This window comes from Pararge aegeria, chromosome 23 (genome assembly GCF_905163445.1).
Source record: "Pararge aegeria chromosome 23, ilParAegt1.1, whole genome shotgun sequence".
Taxonomy (NCBI): Eukaryota; Metazoa; Arthropoda; class Insecta; order Lepidoptera; family Nymphalidae; genus Pararge; species Pararge aegeria.
The window spans coordinates 127,592-148,506 of NC_053202.1; the positions used below are offsets into that span (position 1 = coordinate 127,592).

Genomic DNA, 20,915 nt, shown 5'->3' on the forward strand with positions numbered 1-20,915 from the left:
CCGCAGCACCGATGGGTGGCGCCATACACGGTGGCTCCAAGCCATCCCTCCTGGGGAACAGAGTCCCCACCACTAACTCCAGTTGCTGAGGCTGAAGAGATTCAGTTAGCGGTGGGGCCCTGGGGCGAAGCTTACGCCTAACCATTTTGTATGGCCGGCCCCAGGGATCGGCGTCGAGGCTAGCCAGCATCTCCTCCTCCGCCAGATTCTTGGCTGTTGCCACTGCCACCTTCAAGGTCCCGACGGCTTCCCGGTAATTGCCGTACAGGCGCTGCTCCGCGTCTGCGTTCCGCTGACGCCGTCGTCTGCACCGGGTGTACTGGCGTCTCGCAGCCACGCAAGATTTGCGCAACTGCGCTATTTCGCTGGACCACCAGTACACTGCACCCCTCGGAGGCTGAGGACCGATCCGTGGCATGGCCGCGTCGCAAACTTGCAACATGGCCTGGCCGAGGCACTCGGCTTCCTCCTCACGTCACGTGCCCGGGGACAGCCCATCGAGGGCTGTCCCCGGGCACGGGTCGGCTCACTATTCGGGTAGCCGCCGGGATGGAGGAAACCTCGAACCGAATGTAGCGGTGATCCGAGAGGTTTTGGGCAGAAAATGGTAAGGGCCTACCGAACGGTCTCCTTGAACGCCGTTCTGCTCCTGGCGGGGATACTTCCCCTCGATCTCAGAGTTTGGGAAGCAGCCTCTCTGTATGAAGTGAGAAGGGGTGTTACTCTGCCGGAGCTGGGGGACAGGGAGGTAGAAAGAAGTGCCAAGTATGCCACACTACCACATCCGGCAACAAATAGAGACTACAAATTCACAAGCCTCACGGATCAGGAAGAAGTAAACAGGCACAACGATCAAGCAGTGAGAATCTATACAGATGGTAGCAAAATTGAGGGCAAGGTTGGCGCAGCAATATCCATATGGAATGATGTGTCTGAAACCAAAGCCCTCAAGCTAAAGCTAGATTCTCACTGCACGGTCTATCAGGCTGAACTTCTAGCAGTAGAAAAAGCGACCACCCTGATCCTAGAGAGCCAAGAGCAGACGTTCGGTATCTACAGCGTCTCCAGATCATTCCTCGAGGCGGTGATTGGTGGACATTCCCTCCACCCCCTAGTGACCAAAATAAGAGGCAATTTAAATAATTGCCACTCCCAAAATAAAACTGTTTCGTTATTTTGGGTGAAAGCCCACGCAGGGTTGGAGGGTAATGAGAGGGCCGATAAACTGGCAAAAGAAGCAGCGCTCAACCTCAAGCGCAAACCTGACTATGACCAATGCCCGATTTCATTCGTCAAGCGTCAGCTTCGAATAAAAACAATGGAGGAATGGAATCTGAGGTATAGATCCGGCGAGACAGCTGCAACGACGAAAGTGTTTTACCCAGACGCCATCGAAGCATACCGGGAAATCCGAAAATTGGAGCATACGGCACTACAGACGCAAATTCTAACCGGACATGGTGGGTTCTCAAAATATCTGCACCGTTTTAAGTGTAGGACTTGAGGTTGTTGGACTTCTGAGTCTCGCACGTTATCGAGGAGACCGCACTCCTGGCCCTGTCGATGAGCTCGTCTTTTGTTTCCTGGATTTTTTGAATCCTTTTGAGTTTTGAATCCTCATGGATACCAACACACCCGGGGAGGTGCAATGGTTATGTCGGACTCTTACCGACTAAACCCACGGTGTTCAAACACTTCGCCTGGTGACTGGGTTACGGGAACGCTTTCGCACACGACCGCGACCCAGCCAGCGGCGTCCGCTCCGGCGGACCCTTCTCCGGGGGCAATTCGTGCCCCCTCATTCGCCAAAGGCGCACTTAGAACACAAAGTGCGCCTTCCAGCACGAGGACCCACGGGCGGTAAATGTCCCCGCATCTATCGCCCGAAGGTCCTCCTTATGGGGGCAGGCGGCGGTCTTGTGCAAGCCGCCTGCGCCCGACTCTCCTGCGGCGGATCGGCTGGGAGTCCACGGCATCCTCTCTCAGCCGCTCCGCAGCCTCCTTCTGCGTCATCACGTCTTCGCAGAACGAGACTATCGCATCCCAAGACGTCTCACTGCCGGCCTGGCCCTGACCACAGCCGGCAGGGAGAGGTCTTGTCCCACTACCGCCACGAGTTCACCGCCCAGCTCGGGCAATCGGCAAGCGTATGTTGCGCCGTGTCCACAGCGCAGCCGCACTCGTGCACTCCTCGGTAGGTTCCCTACCGGCAATCTTGCACAGGTACTTTCCGAAACAACCGTGTCCTGAAAGCACCTGCGCAAGGTGGAAGGTCATCACCCCGTGTCTTCTCTCCACCCACTGCTGAAGCACGGGGCGAATCCCGTCAATAGTCCGCAGACCGGCACCGGGTGACTCGAGCCTCTCTCGCCATTGGCGAAAGAGCTCGGCCTGCGCTAAACGCCGCCACCCAGTGACCCTCTCCGGCGAAGGGTGTTCTCCCCGCATTCGGACCTCCACCCTTCGCTCGTGCACACACGCCAACACCTCCGCATCCCGGTCCCACGGGGGTGTCCCTGCCAACGCGCAGGCCGCCTCGTGCGAAATAGTGCGGTACGCTCTGATCACTCTTGCCGCCATGACCCGTTGCGGCCTTCGCAGCAGGGTCCTATTACGGGCGACAAGAGCGTCAACCGCCATCGACCGCTTCACTCCTGTGTACAGGCCGCGGCAGCCAACGCCAGTTCCGCCCAAGTTAGGGAGGAGCCGACTCAGCGCCCCTGCAGCCCCGATGAGTTTGGGGGCCAGGCGCCGAAAGTGCTCCTCGAATTTCCATCGGCTGTCGAGGACGAGTCCCAGGTACTTCATCGTTGACTCGACAGCGATGGAAACTCCTCCCACCACCAGATTCGACCCAGCTGGAGGTGCCATCCGAGGCCCGTGAAAACACAAAGCCTCAGATTTGTTAAGGGCGACCTCCAGCCCCAACCGTCAGATCCGAGCCACAACTTGGGCCACCCCAGCGGTCGCCAACATGCGTTCCTCCCTAAAGGTACCGCCAGATTCTTGGCTGTTGCCACTGCCACCTTCAGGGTCCCGACGGCTTCCCGGTAATTGCCGTACAAGCGCAATCCGAGAGCGCCTCCTCATCCTGCAGAACCTCCCAGCCCGACACACGGCGCGCCAGGATGGAATCTGCGAACGTCACGTCCACAATGGACCCACCCCCGCAACACCTCTAGGCCCGTCATAACCGCCCACTCCTCGAGTGCCTCACCACGAGCATCGGTCGCCGGGGATCCCCACGCAGTAGACTTTGCGTTGAGATCTCCGACGACGAGTACCCGGCAAGGACGACTTCGGCCGATAAGAGCCCCGATCTCGACCAGGAACTGTTCGAACTCGACCAGAGCTCTGTTCGGCGAGAAGTACGCTCCGACCACTAAACGGATCTCGGCAGTGCAAAGCGCCCTCATGTGGCCAAATTCCAGGCAGCGGTAGCACCGCTGGGGCCGCTCGTCTAGCACCTTGACTTGGGTTGACACCCAGCCGACGAGCAGCCTGCCACCCTCAAGCACTTTCTTGGCTGCTGCCACTGGACAACGCAGCCACACTGTACCCAGGCCCCCCGCGTCTTGCCTGATTTCTCCCGCCAGCACTTGCTCTGGAGGACAATCGCCAACTTTCGCCACAGCGCCAACGACATCTCCTTTTGAGACCGAGTCATCAAGGCCCGCTATGCGCATATCAGCACATTTAACCGGCCTTGAGACTCGAGCGATCTCCTCGCTGACCACCTCCTTAAGCCTGAGGGCAAGGGCATCCGCCTTTTCGGCGCTGGAGGCGCCAGGCAGCTCGAGAATGCGTCCCCCAGTAGCAGCTTAAGCAGTAGGTAGGAGTAAGAGTAGCAAACGGTTCCCCTGGTTTGCCTTCTAGAACTTGTAATGGTAATAATACGTGATAGTTATCTTGCCCTATTAGCAGCTGTGGCTTATAATATTCAAGATTAAGTTGATTTTTAATTTGAGAAATATGTCCATATCGTGAAATACCTAAATTAGAGGTATCTTGAGCAGGTAAATTCAGATCGCTAACGCTATGCGCCGTAAGTGTAAATAGCTGGCCGTCTTTGTTGGATGCAGTGAAATTTACTATCTCGCTGTCGCATTCTAGCTCATTAGTGTCCCATGCGCCGCGCACACGCATAGTTTTTCTATGCCCGCGTAGCCCCACTCTTGCGGCTAGTTCCGAGTTCATTAGCGTTACAGTTGACCCGTCGTCGAGCAACGCGGCAGTTGTTACAGTTCCCATCGGTCCGTGTATTTGTACCGTTACAACCTTTAATAGTACCTGACGATTGTTTTCTTTAATGTGCGTTACTTGTTGTGCTTCGGTAGTGGGTTCGCGTTCAGAAGACTCGTGTAGGCCCGTAGTGTTATCATTTCCCGTACTGCTCTTCTCATAATGTAACAATCGGTGATGAGCCTGCCCGCAATTGTTTTTATCACAAGCAGGCGCCGGGCAAATATCCCTGTCGTGCTTCGTGGGTGACAGACATTTATAACATATACCGTACCGCTTTACGTGACGCCACCGATCCTTTTGTAGTGCCTTTTTGAATACTTTGCAGTCCGGTAGATTGTGTTTCGGCCCGCTGTAGCAAAACCGACATTTCATACCCGCGTCCGTGTTAGATTCGCTTTTTAATAACACATGAGATTTGTTTACATAGTTTACGGCATATTTTCGCTTTGAAAAGTTTTGATCGGCTTTGATGCTATTAATATTAATCGCGGTTTTTGTAGTTTTAACTGCTTCCTCTTTTAAAAAATCGGATAATATTACGAGTTTGGCTTTAGATCCGTCGGTTATAAGCGGATAGCTGTAGTCCGTCCATTTTGATAACAAAACCGTTGGGAACTTAGACAACACGGCCGACATGATATTCATGTTTTTTAGGTACTCATCTTCACCGATAGCGAGGACTGCTGCGACGAAATTTTGAACTTTAACGGAAAACTTGACTATATCCTTATGATATTCCTGTGCCATTGCTGGAAGCTTCTGGACATCTTGTACTATTCTAGTGATAATAATATCGGGGTTACCAAATTGTAGCTCCAGTGCTGACATTACTATGTCCGGTGTGGTGGCGCTAATCAGCAGCGCCGTGACGGCTTCCTTTGCTGGTCCGCGGAGGTAACTACGTAGCCTCCACAGATTCTCCCTGGGGCTAAAGCTACATACTTTTGTGGACTCGTCGTAAGCTTGCTTAAAATAAAGCCAGTCCATGGGGTCGCCCTCAAACGTTGGTAGATCCTTCTGTGTACTAATACGGCTTAAAAACTTATGTGTTTGTGCATGTGGTGCGTTGTGCTTAGCAATAGTTGCCATTTCTTTGAGTGCGCTAGACAGCATGTGTACAGTCCCATCAGTGCCACCGCCTATAGCGGCGGGCGGGCACAGCTCGCCTAAATCTGAACCATCCTGCTGGACGGGCTGTGCTGACTGCTCGTGCTGACTGTGCTCTAACCATTTCTCTACAGAACTATTATGATTGCTACGCACCTCATGCTCCTCCGGTAGTGGACTGTATGCTTCCTCATCTAGTGCTGCCATATCAGCTTGCAACCTTTTCTCAATTAGCTGCATCTCAATACGCGCTTTCGCCTCCGCTGCCTCTAGTTCCAGCCGTGTCTTTCTTGCTCGGATGGATGCTGAACTTGACTTTCTCGACGTGCCATTGCGTGTAGAAGCCCTACTCGGTGCCACTGCGTGGCCGCTAGTGCTCTTAACACTAGTAGCTGGTTCCACTTCATCGAAAAGCCTTTTTCTAAGCTCCTCCTTTAGGGGTACCTGCTTTTTCACCTGCTTACATGTGTGCTGGCTCTGCTCCTGCTCCTCAACTAGGTCCTGTTTCTTCACAGTGTTCACCATATTTGGCGGTGGAGTTTGGAACATACCTTGCGATCCGGCTCGAAGGACCACTTGTAGGGGCCAGGGCAAGTGAAAACACAGGGTTTCTTTAAGTGACTTGGCTGACAGAACGTGTGTAGCGGTTGGCAAAGTTTAAACGATGCGGCTGCGGTCGGTTGCGGTGAACGTCTACAATTTGAACCGCCGCGGACGTCAGAATAACGGTTTGCCGCCCCCGCCACCTACGTTCCGTTTTTAGCACATTATTTATTAAAACCATAGACAATCATTTATTTCAGCTTAAATTATATAATATTAATTATTTATAATTTATTAATTAATAATTAACAAGAGGGCTTTTTGCGTCGCTAACACCCTCCTTCACCTTCGGAACCCTGCTCTTCCCCTCCTTCACCTTCGGAACCCTGCTCTTCCCGTCCTTCACCTTCGGAACCCTGCTCTTCCCCTCCTTCACCTTCGGACCCCTGCTCTTCCCCTCCTTCACCTTCGGAACCCTGCTCTTCCCCTCCTTCACCTTCGGAACCCTGCTCTTCCCGTCCTTCACCTTCGGACCTTCCCCTCCTTCACCTTCGGCCCCCTGCTCTTCCCCTCCTTCACCTTCGGACCCCTGCTCTTCCCCTCCTTCACCTTCGGACCCCTGCTCTTCCCCTCCTTCACCTTCGGACCCCTGCTCTTCCCCTCCTTCACCTTCGGAACCCTGCTCTTCCCGTCCTTTACCTTCGGAACCCTGCTCTTCCCCTCCTTCACCTTCGGAACCCTGCTCTTCCCCTCCTTCACCTTCGGACCCCTGCTCTTCCCCTCCTTCACCTTCGGACCCCTGCTCTTCCCCTCCTTCACCTTCGGACCCCTGCTCTTCCCCTCCTTCACCTTCGGACCCCTGCTCTTCCCGTCCTTTACCTTCGGAACCCTGCTCTTCCCCTCCTTCACCTTCGGAACCCTGCTCTTCCCCTCCTTCACCTTCGGACCCCTGCTCTTCCCCTCGTTCACCTTCGGACCCCTGCTCTTCCCCTCCTTCACCTTCGGACCCCTGCTATTCCCCTCCTTCACCTTCGGAACCCTGCTCTTCCCCTCCTTCACCTTCGGAACCCTGCTCTTCCCGTCCTTCACCTTCGGAACCCTGCTCTTCCCCTCCTTCACCTTCGGAACCCTGCTCTTCCCCTCCTTCACCTTCGGACCCCTGCTCTTCCCGTCCTTCACCTTCGGACCCCTGCTCTTCCCCTCCTTCACCTTCGGCCCCCGGCTCTTCCCCTCCTTCACCTTCGGACCCCTGCTCTTCCCCTCGTTCACCTTCGGACCCCTGCTCTTCCCCTCCTTCACCTTCGGACCCCTGCTCTTCCCGTCCTTCACCTTCGGACCCCTGCTCTTCCCCTCCTTCACCTTCGGAACCCTGCTCTTCCCGTCCTTCACCTTCGGAACCCTGCTCTTCCCCTCCTTCACCTTCGGAACCCTGCTCTTCCCCTCCTTCACCTTCGGACCCCTGCTCTTCCCGTCCTTCACCTTCGGACCCCTGCTCTTCCCGTCCTTCACCTTTGGAACCCTGCTCTTCCCGTCCTTCACCTTTTGAACCCTGCTCTTCCCCTCCTTCACCTTCGGAACCCTGCTCTTCCCCTCCTTCACCTTCGGAACCCTGCTCTTCCCGTCCTTCACCTTCGGAACCCTGCTCTTCCCCTCCTTCACCTTCGGAACCCTGCTCTTCCTGTCCTTCACCTTCGGACCTTCCCCTCCTTCACCTTCGGCCCCCTGCTCTTCCCCTCCTTCACCTTCGGACCCCTGCTCTTCCCCTCCTTCACCTTCGGACCCCTGCTCTTCCCCTCCTTCACCTTCGGAACCCTGCTCTTCCCGTCCTTTACCTTCGGAACCCTGCTCTTCCCCTCCTTCACCTTCGGAACCCTGCTCTTCCCCTCCTTCACCTTCGGACCCCTGCTCTTCCCCTCCTTCACCTTCGGACCCCTGCTCTTCCCCTCCTTCACCTTCGGACCCCTGCTCTTCCCCTCCTTCACCTTCGGACCCCTGCTCTTCCCCTCCTTCACCTTCGGACCCCTGCTCTTCCCGTCCTTTACCTTCGGAACCCTGCTCTTCCCCTCCTTCACCTTCGGAACCCTGCTCTTCCCCTCCTTCACCTTCGGACCCCTGCTCTTCCCCTCCTTCACCTTCGGACCCCTGCTCTTCCCCTCCTTCACCTTCGGACCCCTGCTCTTCCCCTCCTTCACCTTCGGACCCCTGCTCTTCCCCTCCTTCACCTTCGGACCCCTGCTCTTCCCCTCCTTCACCTTCAGCCCCCTGCTATTCCCCTCCTTCACCTTCGGACCCCTGCTCTTCCCCTCGTTCACCTTCGGACCCCTGCTCTTCCCCTCCTTCACCTTCGGACCCCTGCTATTCCCCTCCTTCACCTTCGGAACCCTGCTCTTCCCCTCCTTCACCTTCGGAACCCTGCTCTTCCCGTCCTTCACCTTCGGAACCCTGCTCTTCCCCTCCTTCACCTTCGGAACCCTGCTCTTCCCCTCCTTCACCTTCGGACCCCTGCTCTTCCCGTCCTTCACCTTCGGACCCCTGCTCTTCCCCTCCTTCACCTTCGGAACCCTGCTCTTCCCGTCCTTCACCTTCGGAACCCTGCTCTTCCCCTCCTTCACCTTCGGAACCCTGCTCTTCCCCTCCTTCACCTTCGGACCCCTGCTCTTCCCGTCCTTCACCTTCGGACCCCTGCTCTTCCCGTCCTTCACCTTTGGAACCCTGCTCTTCCCGTCCTTCACCTTCTGAACCCTGCTCTTCCCCTCCTTCACCTTCGGACCCCTGCTCTTCCCCTCCTTCACCTTCGGCCCCCGGCTCTTCCCCTCCTTCACCTTCGGACCCCTGCTCTTCCCCTCGTTCACCTTCGGACCCCTGCTCTTCCCCTCCTTCACCTTCGGACCCCTGCTATTCCCCTCCTTCACCTTCGGACCCCTGCTCTTCCCCTCGTTCACCTTCGGACCCCTGCTCTTTCCGTCCTTCACCTTCGGACCCCTGCTCTTCCCCTCCTTCACCTTCGGACCCCTGCTCTTCCCCTCCTTCACCTTCGGACCCCTGCTCTTCCCCTCCTTCACCTTCGGAACCCTGCTCTTCCCCTCCTTCACCTTCGGACCTTCCCCTCCTTCACCTTCGGAACCCTGCTCTTCCCCTCCTTCACCTTCGGACCCCTGCTCTTTCCCTCCTTCACCTTCGGACCCCTGCTCTTTCCGTCCTTCACCTTCGGACCCCTGCTCTTCCCCTCCTTCACCTTCGGACCCCTCCTCTTCCCGTCCTTCACCTTCGGACCCCTGCCCTTTCCCCTCCTTCACCTTCGGAACCCTGCTCTTCCCGTCCTTCACCTTCTGAACCCTGCTCTTCCCCTCCTTCACCTTCGGAACCCTGCTCTTCCCCTCCTTCACCTTCGGACCCCTGCTCTTCCCCTCCTTCACCTTCGGACCCCTGCTCTTCCCCTCCTTCACCTTCGGAACCCTGCTCTTCCCGTCCTTCACCTTCGGAACCCTGCTCTTCCCCTCCTTCACCTTCGGACCCCTGCTCTTCCCCTCCTTCACCTTCGGAACCCTGCTCTTCCCCTCCTTCACCTTCGGACCCCTGCTCTTCCCCTCCTTCACCTTCGGACCCCTCCTCTTCCCGTCCTTCACCTTCGGACCCCTGCTCTTCCCGTCCTTCACCTTCGGAACCCTGCTCTTCCCGTCCTTCACCTTCTGAACCCTGCTCTTCCCCTCCTTCACCTTCGGAACCCTGCTCTTCCCCTCCTTCACCTTCGGACCCCTGCTCTTCCCCTCCTTCACCTTCGGACCCCTGCTCTTCCCCTCCTTCACCTTCGGAACCCTGCTCTTCCCGTCCTTCACCTTCGGAACCCTGCTCTTCCCCTCCTTCACCTTCGGACCCCTGCTCTTCCCCTCCTTCACCTTCGGACCCCTGCTCTTCCCCTCTTTCACCTTCGGAACCCTGCTCTTCCCGTCCTTCACCTTCGGACCCTGCTCTTCCCCTCCTTCACCTTCGGAACCCTGCTCTTCCCCTCCTTCACCTTCGGACCCCTGCTCTTCCCCTCCTTCACCTTCGGACCCCTGCTCTTCCCCTCCTTCACCTTCGGAACCCTGCTCTTCCCGTCCTTCACCTTCGGAACCCTGCTCTTCCCCTCCTTCACCTTCGGACCCCTGCTCTTCCCCTCCTTCACCTTCGGAACCCTGCTCTTCCCCTCCTTCACCTTCGGACCCCTGCTCTTCCCCTCCTTCACCTTCGGACCCCTCCTCTTCCCGTCCTTCACCTTCGGACCCCTGCTCTTCCCGTCCTTCACCTTCGGAACCCTGCTCTTCCCGTCCTTCACCTTCTGAACCCTGCTCTTCCCCTCCTTCACCTTCGGAACCCTGCTCTTCCCCTCCTTCACCTTCGGACCCCTGCTCTTCCCCTCCTTCACCTTCGGACCCCTGCTCTTCCCCTCCTTCACCTTCGGACCCCTGCTCTTCCCGTCCTTCACCTTCGGAACCCTGCTCTTCCCGTCCTTCACCTTCTGAACCCTGCTCTTCCCCTCCTTCACCTTCGGAACCCTGCTCTTCCCCTCCTTCACCTTCGGACCCCTGCTCTTCCCCTCCTTCACCTTCGGACCCCTGCTCTTCCCCTCCTTCACCTTCGGAACCCTGCTCTTCCCGTCCTTCACCTTCGGAACCCTGCTCTTCCCCTCCTTCACCTTCGGACCCCTGCTCTTCCCCTCCTTTACCTTCGGACCCCTGCTCTTCCCCTCCTTCACCTTCGGAACCCTGCTCTTCCCGTCCTTCACCTTCGGACCCCTGCTCTTCCTGTCCTTCACCTTTGGAACCCTGCTCTTCCCGTCCTTCACCTTCTGAACCCTGCTCTTCCCGTCCTTCACCTTCGGACCCCTGCTCTTCCCGTCCTTTACCTTCGGACCCCTGCTCTTCCCCTCTTTCACCTTCGGACCCCTGCTCTTCCCCTCCTTCACCTTCGGACCCCTGCTCTTCCCCTCCTTCACCTTCGGACCCCTGCTCTTTCCGTCCTTCACCTTCGGACCCCTGCTCTTTCCCTCCTTCACCTTCGGACCCCTCCTCATCCCGTCCTTCACCTTCGGACCCCTGCTCTTCCCCTCCTTCACCTTCGGAACCCTGCTCTTCCCGTCCTTCACCTTCGGACCCCTGCTCTTCCCGTCCTTCACCTTCGGAACCCTGCTCTTCCCGTCCTTTACCTTCGGACCCCTGCTCTTCCCCTCTTTCACCTTCGGACCCCTGCTCTTCCCCTCCTTCACCTTCGGACCCCTGCTCTTCCCCTCCTTCACCTTCGGACCCCTGCTCTTCCCGTCCTTCACCTTCGGACCCCTGCTCTTCCCCTCCTTCACCTTCGGACCCCTGCTCTTCCCCTCCTTCACCTTCGGAACCCTGCTCTTCCCCTCCTTCACCTTCGGACCCCTGCTCTTCCCCTCCTTCACCTTCGGACCCCTGCTCTTTCCGTCCTTCACCTTCGGACCCCTGCTCTTCCCCTCCTTCACCTTCGGACCCCTGCTCTTCCCCTCCTTCACCTTCGGACCCCTGCTCTTCCCCTCCCAACCACTCTGCTCTCAACGATGTATTCCCCTCATCCCCACCCGTAACCTCTATTGTATGTATTCCCCTCCCAACCCCCATCAAATTTTGGCCCAATAACTGTAAAATTTTCTAAGTTGTCCTTTCTCCAGTCTGACGCCTTTAAACCCTTGCCACATTTCCTGCTTCACCTCACTTTAGCCTAGTTGACTCTTCCCGTATTGCAACCCCCCTTAAATGCTGCTTTGCTTTTATCTCCCGTGAATTTATCATTTCAGCCCTATACCCTGGCCCTGTACTCTCTTCGCTGTGCATTCTCCCCTTACCTTGATTGTAATCATCATCCCTTGCAAATTCTTTAAATATTCGCCCTTTAGCCGTTTCTCCTGTCAATTCTTTCTTAGTTTAAGCGAATAAATTTCATCTAATTGCTCTCCACCTTTAATCTTTTAACTTCTGTATTTTTCGGAGCAAACAAAACTACAATGTAATTCAATCAATTTATTATTGTTTCATACAACAACCAGTATATTTTATTCTGATATTGTTTTAGTATAATTATCTTATCAACGATACGCTGCTTCGCTTTAATTTTAATTTTGTAAAAATAGTATTATTTTAATAACTTATCCCATTCTTTGAGTACAGATTTAATCAGACAACTGTCTGTACGCTGGGGTTTTATAGAAAAAGTCGCAAATTTTTAGCTGTTTCACAAATTAAGAAAAGTAGCGAATTGTTTCCGGTAATAATGGACTGGTCTCCGTGTCCGCAGAGGCTACCCCGCCACTGTGCTGGGGGTGATCCCCTACGCGGGGGTGTCTTTCTTCACCTACGACTCGCTGAAGCACTGGTACCTGGGTGAGTCGCGGGACATTGCTACACGTGTTTAACTCACGACGCCCGAATGTGAGTGAATGAACAAATGAATGGGACGTGTCGCCCCGTGTCCTTCAATTTGAGACGTATACCGTTGCGGATAGGTATAGCTACAAAGGGTAGAATTGCATGTAACACCTTGTACAGGTAACCACTGCTTACCTTAGCAGCAGTATCCCATAGTATTGACCTAATGCTGTGAAAGTAACTAAAACAGCAGCAGCAATTTGGTGGGTAGGTGTTTGGGCTCGTGTGACTGTAATCACGCGCTTTAGATCGGAACGCTGCATTACAACAATGCTGCTCAGCGACAGAATAAAACATGGTGGTGATACTTCCGCGGATGAGCTCCGTTTCAAATAGCTGTTCATGTTGAATGATATGTAAACGAAAGAACGATTGAACGAAAGAGCGAACTATGAGAGCGGAAAATTTGTATTACCATTTTATTACCTATAATCTCTAAAGTTTTATATACACATTAAGCACCTTAATGAATGAATACACATTTATTATACAACAGACCAAAGTATAGAACAAAATAACATAATACGTAATAAATACATTATTTTAAATTAAAAAAAAAACTGACTTCAACATACGCCCAGGAACTTAAATACAAAAAAAAATTTGCTACTTTGGGTTACATTATTGTTGATTTTTTAATAACAGCAAATCGGTTCAGGCGTCTTCGAGTAATCGGGTAATACATTAAAAAAAAAAGATTCCGACGAATTAAGAAACTCTTCCTTCTTGAAGTCGGTTAAAAAGCCAGTGGCCTCGATCTCTTCAAGGCAACCAATGGCGTGAAAAACCCGTGTGTATAAAACCATTTTACCGTTTACTTGGAATAGCAATGTCAATGGGAAGTTAGCAATATGCGGTCGATGGCTTGAGTTGTAATGGATGAATTAAATGAATGAATCGAGCTAAATCTGTTCCGCAGAGTACAAGGGCTCGAGCCCGCGAGGCCTCACTAACATGGCGTTCGGCGGCGCGGCGGGCGCGCTCGCGCAGACCGACACTTTAATGTTCTGTTCAAGCCACTGGGGCTCAGACCCCAAATTTCCTATCTCCGTGGGTGTGCTAATATATAATAAACTCTGTACTAAAATCTGTGTGGTGTATAACGATGACAGAAATTGTATAATCCACCATGCAGATCCGGTTTAGATCCCACAGGGCACGTGCATACGTAAAGCCAAATGGTTTGACTGGAGCTATATTATATTGGTAATCGTTGATTACTGCGGTTACCTGTCAATGTAAATACGTAAGTAAAAACAAAAAAGTTTGATCTGGCGATATTAAAAAATATAAGGATTGGATGTTCCCGAGGTGCCTCAAGGCCAGCGCCAGGACTCTTCCCGGGACTCCATCCGGTCCCGGTGCCTTCTTGCACCGCCGCAGGTGGTTCCACGCTTCTCCTAATTCATCCTCTGTGACCGGAGGGGCTTCCATCGACTCTTCTCGCTCCCCGAATGATGGAATCGTCATAGTCGGGGGCGTAAAAGCTGGTGGTTGAGGAAAGAGTCCAGACACCACCCGATTAAGGAGCTCCGGCTCCATGGAGTTCATGGGTGGGGCACTCCGCATCTTACCTCTGACGATGCGGTATTGCCGACCCCATGGATCCCTATTCAGGGTTGCCAGGAACTCCTCGCTGGCGGAGTCCTTGGCATTAGCGATGGCCACCTGGAATGCCCTTTTTGCCCTCTGGAGCTCTTTATATAGGCGATCCTCTTCCGGCGCGTCCAGTGGCCTTCTTCGGCGGCAGCGGGTGTAAGCCCGGCGCGCCCGATTACTGTCGCAACGGAGAGCAGCAATTTCTTGCGACCACCAGTAAACCGCCTTCCGGGCTGGGAGGCACCTGGTCCGGGGCATCGCTGCATCACATACCCTCTTCAATGCGATGCGGAAACGCCTCGCCCTCTCCTCAACATCAGTCAGCACCGGGGTGGCTGCGTTCCAGGCCTCAACAATGGCTCCTTCCTCCACCATTTCACGGTCGAGGCGGGCTAGGGACCATCTCGGAAACACTACTCTCCCTCCTCCGGTCTGACTTTGAGGCAACGAGCAGGATGCGGAGACTCTCCACCGGATGTACCGATGGTCTGACAGAGTCTCCACTTCCTCGAGGACGCGCCAATCCTGGGCACGTGAGGCGATGGCAGGGGTAGCGAATGAGACATCCACTATTGACCCCCCCTGCCGTCGCACACAGGTGTTTGCGCGTCCTTGGTTGAGAAGGACCAGGCCGACCATGGCAGCCCAGTTCTCCAACTCAACTCCCCTCAGATCTGTTATGGGGGATCCCCACGCCGCAGACTTCGCATTTAGGTCCCCCATCAGGATTACCTGGGTCGGGGCCGCACCTCTCACCACTGGCTCCAGACTTCTAAGATAAGCCTCGAAGGCAGACAGGGGTTTGTTTGGGGAGAAGTATACTCCAATTAGTGTCACCTCCCCCCACACGACCGCTACAAACCCTGGTCCGCTGCGTTGTGGAACCAGTGGAATTCCATGTGCCGGCACCACAACAGCCACCGATCCCTCGACGTCACCAGCCCAATTTGATTGAGTAGGGATGAAGTAGGGCTCGGCGGCTGTCGCCACTTGAATCTGCCACTCCGCCATGTGTTGTATCAGGAGGTCCTGGGCACGGGCGCAGTGGTTCAGATTGGCCTGCAGAAATTCGCTATGGCGTATGGTCATTAGTCGCCATTTCGATGTCCTCCTGTGGCGGTTCTTGTCGACCTCTTGAAGAGCCTGGGGCCCGAGTCAAAGGAGCCTCCTTACCCTTCGTTGGAGGCGGGAAACACTTAAGCCCTCCCATAACATGACCAGCTTTCCTGCCCATTTGCGTGCAGATTGCACATTTAGGCTCATCCGAGCACGAGGCCGCCTTGTGCCCTTCCCTGCCACATCTGAAGCACAAAGTGCTCCGGTCGGCAGGTGATGGGCAGAGAGCCCTTGTGTGACCCACCCCCATGCACTTAAAGCAGCGCATCGGGATAGGTTCCAAAAGGGTAACACGGGCTGACGACCACCCAACGACTATCCTTCCCTCTGCTACGAGTAGCTTCGCTGTAGTCACAGGGCATCGGACCAATATCGATCCAGTCCCGCTGGGTCCCGCCCGAATAGCACCAGCTCTAACCTGCTCCAGTGGAACACTTCCCATTTGCGCCACCACCCTCTGCACTTCTTCAGGTGTGACGGACTCGTCAATACCAGCGATCCTCAGTTCTGCGGTTTTCATGGGCCGTGTAACCGTCACCCATTCGCCGACCAGGCCTTGCAGTTTGCCCGCCAGCTCATCTGCAGCCTTGGCGCTGTCGGCCCCCGGAACCTCAATAACTCTGGCCCCGGTGGCTGATTTGCGCACCCGTACATGATCCACTCCGACCTCCTTCAAGGCCAGGCCCGCGGTGGCTGTCTTCATGACCGTCGCGTAAGTTTGGGTTGCGACGACTTCTGGCCTCAGGGTGATAACGACCGCTGAGGACTTTGGAGGGCTCAGTTTACCCTTGCGTTTAGCCGGCGTAGCCTTAGCAGGTGCGCAGGCTGAGTTAGGAGCCTTGGGCTTAGTGGACTTAGCCGTCTTGGCTTTAGCCTTCCTCCCAATTACCTTTGACCAGGCGGGTGGGGTTGGTGGGGCTGGAGCGTGGTCTCAGTGGCTTCAGCCTCACGTGGCTCTGCACTACGTGTGGAGACGCTGCACTCTGTCTGCGGCGCAGCGGTAGGCTTAGTGGTCTTAGTTCCTGCCGCCGAGCGAGTCTTTGCTGGACGCCCGAAGGGCCCGAAGGGCCCGCTGATGGCTCATCGGGAGAGCGGCGGGTAACTGCTCCTTTCTTTTTATCAGCCGCGAGTGGCGGCCTCAAAATGGGCTCCTGTGGGAGTCGCTTTTCCAGCTGCTCGAGGCGGTCATTTACCATCCCCCCGATGGATATAAAGAGATCCCTCTTTAAGGTCTCAAGCATCTCGCCGAGTGCCGGGGAGCTCTGGGGATCCATGCCCAGATCGGGCTGACCCACTGGTGCAGGGGATTTTTCCCTTGCAGAGAACGCGAACCGGAGGGCCTTGACCTCCGCTCTTAAGGCGGCCATCTCCTGTCGCATCCTCCTGTTGTCTGCCCGGAGCCTTTGGGCTTCCTCGTCAATCGTCATTGCCTGTAGGGCGTCCATGGCTGCGCGGATTTCTTTGGTAGCCCGGTTTATTTCACCCTTCACGCCGCCCTTGAGGTTGTTGGACTTCTGAGTCTCGCACGTTATCGAGGAGACCGCACTCCTGGCCCTGTCGATGAGCTCGTCTTTTGTTGGGCCATATTCGCCATCGGCATTCATGGTCACTTTAGCCCTATTGATAGGACTCCGTTCTCGCACACCTTCATCTACTCTTTCAGCCCGAGCCCTTCCCACTTTAATCTTTGCCTTTGTTGTTACTGCAGACTCAGTCTCAGGCTCCACTGCGACAGCCTTCAACGAGGGCTCTCCTTCTTCCTCTTCCCGTGAGTCCACCTGATCATGGGGCCGCTTTGATACGGCTCCGGCTACCTTCCAAGGCTCCACTAAGGCCTCCAAAACTCTGTCACTATCGTCTGAATCAGTGTCCATTAGAAGCTCATTAACCTTTTCCTCCTCCGTTGGCTTAGGCAGAACAATCTTCAGCCGGTAAGCCTGTCCTTCTCTCTTCCTTCCTCTCTCTTCCTCTCCTTGCGGGCCTTCTAGCCCTCTAATATTACTATTCTTTCTAATTTTATTTATTTCCATATTTGATCCCACGAGTATGGGGGAAATATTCAGTCCATCCGGGTGGTGCCCCCTGCACCCAGATAAGCCAAAGCGTAACTCGCCAAAGGGTGTCGGCCGGTACCCTGACGGGGGTCGCACTAGAGACTGAACTACCCATCAGCCATGCATCCCCTCGCGGTGCGCCGCCGCTTGGGATTCGGGGTGATTTTTATAGAGGTTTTCTTCCTCGCAGTCCGGCCGGTTAAGGACCTCGACCTCGACCAAAAAGTCCCGGTCAATGCGCGACAGCGACCAACGAGGACCGTCCTCTCGCAAGGGGGTTGGACCGCTCGGGAGAACCGAACTTGCGGAGATGTCGAACCTCAAGTATCTGTGGTCCGACAACGTCTCCACGTTCTCCAGCACCTTCCAGCCCCGAACACGGCGCGCCAGGGCAGCATCTGCGAAAGTGACGTCCACAATGGAGCCGCCCTGTTGCCGCACGCATGTGTTTACCGATCCTCGGTTTAAGACCGTGAGGCCAGTCGCCATCGCCCATTCCTCCAGCTCTCGTCCACGCGGATCCGTCGCTGGACACCCCCATGCCACAGATTTTGCATTGAGGTCCCCAGCGACAAGAACGCGGCCGGAGCGTCTTCTGCTTATCAGGACGCCGACTTCAGCAAGAAACTGTTCGAAGTCAGCGAGACTTTTATTAGGCGAGAAGTACACTCCGACTACCATAACGTCGTCAACGAAAGCCGAGACGTATACCCGACCTCGCACTACGTTATCGAAGGCTGGAGAGCCCACTATGGACCGGGACGTTATGGCAACCACTCCTTCCGTATCTCCCACCCAATTATCCCCAGAAGGGACGCGATAGGGCTCAGCTACCACGGCTACGTGAATCAACCACTCCGCCATGCTCTGGAAGAGGAGGTCCTGAGCTCTGGCGCAGTGGTTGATATTCGCCTGGAGGAGGTTCAGGTCCATTATTAGTCTTCGGCCATTGGAACCTCCTCAGTCCCCTGCTGCGTTTCCGCTTGCTGAGGTGAGCAAGAAGACTGCTCAGTAGCCTGGCCTGCCTTCCCTCTCTTCTTCTTGCCCGCAGATGGGGATACGCAGGACTTGCTGCCCACGCGATGCTTCGCCGTTCTGCCATCCGCTGCACAGACCACGCAATGTGGTGTAGCGGAGCATTCACGGGCCTTATGACCCGGTCGGCCGCAGCGATAGCACAAACCACTGCGGTCGACCCCTGCCTTGCACTGGGCACCCATGTGCCCCGGTGCCAGGCACCGATAGCACATCAGGGGCCGGGCGTCCAGCAACTTTACTTGGGCCGACACCCATCCCACGAGGAGCCTTCCTCCTGCTACTACCTTCTTGGCAGCTGCAACGGGACAGTGCACTAACACTGCCCCTAGCCCGTCGTAGCCACTGACAACTTCGCCAGAACGCACTTGCTCGACGGGACATCCTCCTACCGTTGCCACCGCTGCGATAACCTCGGCGCTGGTGACGGAGTCGTCCAGGCCTGTGATCCGCAGGTCAACAGACTTCGTAGGTCTAGAGACCCGAACGACCTCGTCACTCAAGACCTCTCTGAGCTTTCTAGCCAAGGAGTCCGCCTTCTCAGCACTGGAGGCCCCTCCTGTAGCTGCCTTTCGGAGTCGGACTCCTTGTGCGCCAATGTCTGCTGCATTTATTCTCGCCTTCGCAGCGGCAATAACTTTTGCATAAGTCGCGCCCCTTTCTTCCGCCCCCGGTTGCAGCGTTAAGATGACTGCTGATGACCGAGGTGTGCGGAGTTTGCTGGCGCGACTTTTCGCATCAGGTCGCTTCTTGGGACCTACTTTCGTCCATTCCGACGACTGGCTCTTCCCCTGGTGTGGGCCAGCCTCCTGATTCCCGTTCTTTTTCTTCTTCTTCTTTTTCTTCTTCTCCGCGGAAGGTGGAGTAGAAGAGGAAGTAGAAGGGTCTGTCGTCATCCGTGCCCGTGGCTGACTCCACGAGGACCCAGCTGGGCGATGAGGTGGTGCCGAGGGCGCCTGCCCTGCGAGCCTGCTGTGTTCAGATCGGGCGGGCCCCTTAGGCGCGCTTTCAGTAGGCGGTTTTGCGGTGCCTGGAGATCCCGATGCCGCGGCAGCATATGTGCGCCCGTCTCGCCTTTTGTCGGTCGCCAAAGGCGGCCGGAGGTTCCTCTCTGGGAGGAGTCTGTCCTCTAGTGACTCCAGGCGGGCATTCAACATTCCTCCGACCTGGACCATCACCGTACGACAAATCTCCTCCAATGAAGGCGCAGCTGGGGTAACCCCAGGGCGGCCAGTTTTGCCTTGTTGAGGAGGACGCATTGCAGGGGGCGCCTCCTCTGTCTTGTCCGGGGAAGAGTGAGCGGAACCCTGCTTCCGCATACCCTCCATCTCTGTCCGTAATTGGGCCAGCTCTCTGCGGAGGCTAGCCATCTCGGCTTGCAGGCGTGTGTTGTCCGCCTGCAGTCGCCGCGTCTCATCCGAAACGGTGCGCGACCCGAGGGCTTCTACAGTCTCCTTGATGGAAGCCGCAGCGTCTTTCAGGTCACGCACGAAGGTGCCCTTCAAGTGGGCAGACTTAGTGGCCACCTTTCTAATAAGGTCCAAGTCTTCCCAGACCTGGTCCTGCAGTCGGGCTGCGGTCTTTTCATCCACACGTTGCCCGAATGGAGATGACACTTCTTTGCGCGCCTCCCGCCGAAAACGGGCGACGGCGGCCTCCTTGAGGAGGTCATCCTCCGCCTTTTGTTTGGCCTGGGCTTTCGCCTCGGCTCTTTTTTCCATATTAAGGGCCTCCCTGGCCTTGCCAATGCCGACATAACGCCCATGGGTAGGTGGACGCCCTCTACCTCTTACAGGGACTGGTGTCCCCGGCCTTTCCTCGTCAGTCGACATATCATCGCCTTCACTGAGGCGTGGGCGCTTCACTCCTGTCATATCGGACACTGAAAACGCTACCGACGAGCCTGAGCCCGATCTGGGCCTGCTCTCGACGGTTATAAGGCTGCAGTCGGATTCCGACGCCGCCTCTTCAGTTCCGCTCCTCTTCCTCCCCCCTTCTCCTACATCCATCCAAAATTTCCCCCCCAATTCTAACTCTTCCTCCTTACGCATTTCTCTCTCGTGCCTCTGTGCTAAAACTTCGCACCTCTCTAAGGCCACTACCAATTCTTTCCCCCCTTGCACGTTTCCATCTATCCCTAAACCCCCCACAATCTTCTCCTCTTCCTTACGAATGGTGGCCCCCCCGTATACATGGGGCCGATGCGCCACTAGCGACGCACCAAGGGATTCCCCCTCGCGGGGACCCTCCCGGGTAGATTTATTTCCAGTTCGTACTTCCATTTTGTTTTTTAGGCCTAATGGGGACCCTTCCCAGACACCCTAGTGGCTGCACTCCCAGCAACCATGCATCCCATCGGCGGGCATCAAACCTTAGGATTGGGGTAATTTTTTATAGAGGTTGTCTTCCTCGCAGCCCCACGCTCAGTGCGCGGGACCCCCGGTTCCGCTCAGTGCGGATTACGGGTTGCCCGACGGTGGCCGAAGCCAGCGCTCACCGGCCATGAAGACCGGAGAGCCCACCGCGCTGGGCGTTTCCACCCACACCGGTGATTTTTTTACCGAGGTTGTCCTTCCTCGCGGCCTGTAAGGCCCCACCCTCAGTGGCAGCGCACAGAAGCGCCCCACCCTCAGTGGCAGCGCACAGAACGTTCCTCCTCACGTCACGTGCCCGGGGACAGCCCATCGAGGGCTGTCCCCGGGCACGGGTCGGCTCACTATTCGGGTAGCCGCCGGGATGGAGGAAACCTCGAACCGAATGTAGCGGTGATCCGAGAGGTTTTGGGCAGAAA

The 20,915-nt window shown here is 55.8% G+C and overlaps 3 protein-coding genes across 3 annotated transcripts; 1 reads left to right on the forward strand and 2 right to left on the reverse strand.

Annotated features, from left to right (window-relative positions):
• Positions 1-604: 604 nt before the first annotated feature.
• On the forward strand, positions 605-1,504 carry LOC120634056. The gene has a single exon (XM_039904450.1). The coding sequence runs from the start codon at positions 605-607 to the stop codon at positions 1,502-1,504; it is 900 nt and encodes a 299-aa protein (XP_039760384.1).
• A 392-nt stretch (positions 1,505-1,896) lies between these two features.
• On the reverse strand, positions 1,897-2,871 carry LOC120634057. Its single transcript, XM_039904451.1, has 2 exons — positions 2,299-2,871; positions 1,897-2,070 (listed from the first exon to the last, which is right to left on the reverse strand). Exons 1-2 carry the CDS (start codon positions 2,869-2,871, stop codon positions 1,897-1,899), a joined length of 747 nt encoding a protein of 248 aa, XP_039760385.1.
• Positions 2,872-14,576: 11,705 nt separating this feature from the next.
• LOC120634130 lies at positions 14,577-14,981 on the reverse strand (the record flags this gene model as incomplete). Its single annotated transcript, XM_039904531.1, has 1 exon — positions 14,577-14,981. A coding segment is annotated over one exon (405 nt), but the record flags the coding sequence as incomplete, so codon positions are not given.
• Positions 14,982-20,915: the final 5,934 nt, after the last annotated feature.

Excerpts from the sequence above, each read along its gene's own strand:
- LOC120634056 (XM_039904450.1), top strand. The coding sequence starts at position 605 with ATGGTAAGGGCCTACCGAACGGTCTCCTTGAACGCCGTTCTGCTCCTG.
- LOC120634057 (XM_039904451.1), bottom strand. The coding sequence starts at position 2,871 with ATGGCACCTCCAGCTGGGTCGAATCTGGTGGTGGGAGGAGTTTCCATC. Across the intron at positions 2,071-2,298 it reads GCCCCGTGCTTCAGCAGTGG|GGCCAGGCCGGCAGTGAGAC; the intron begins GTGGAGAGAAGA and ends GGCTGTGGTCAG.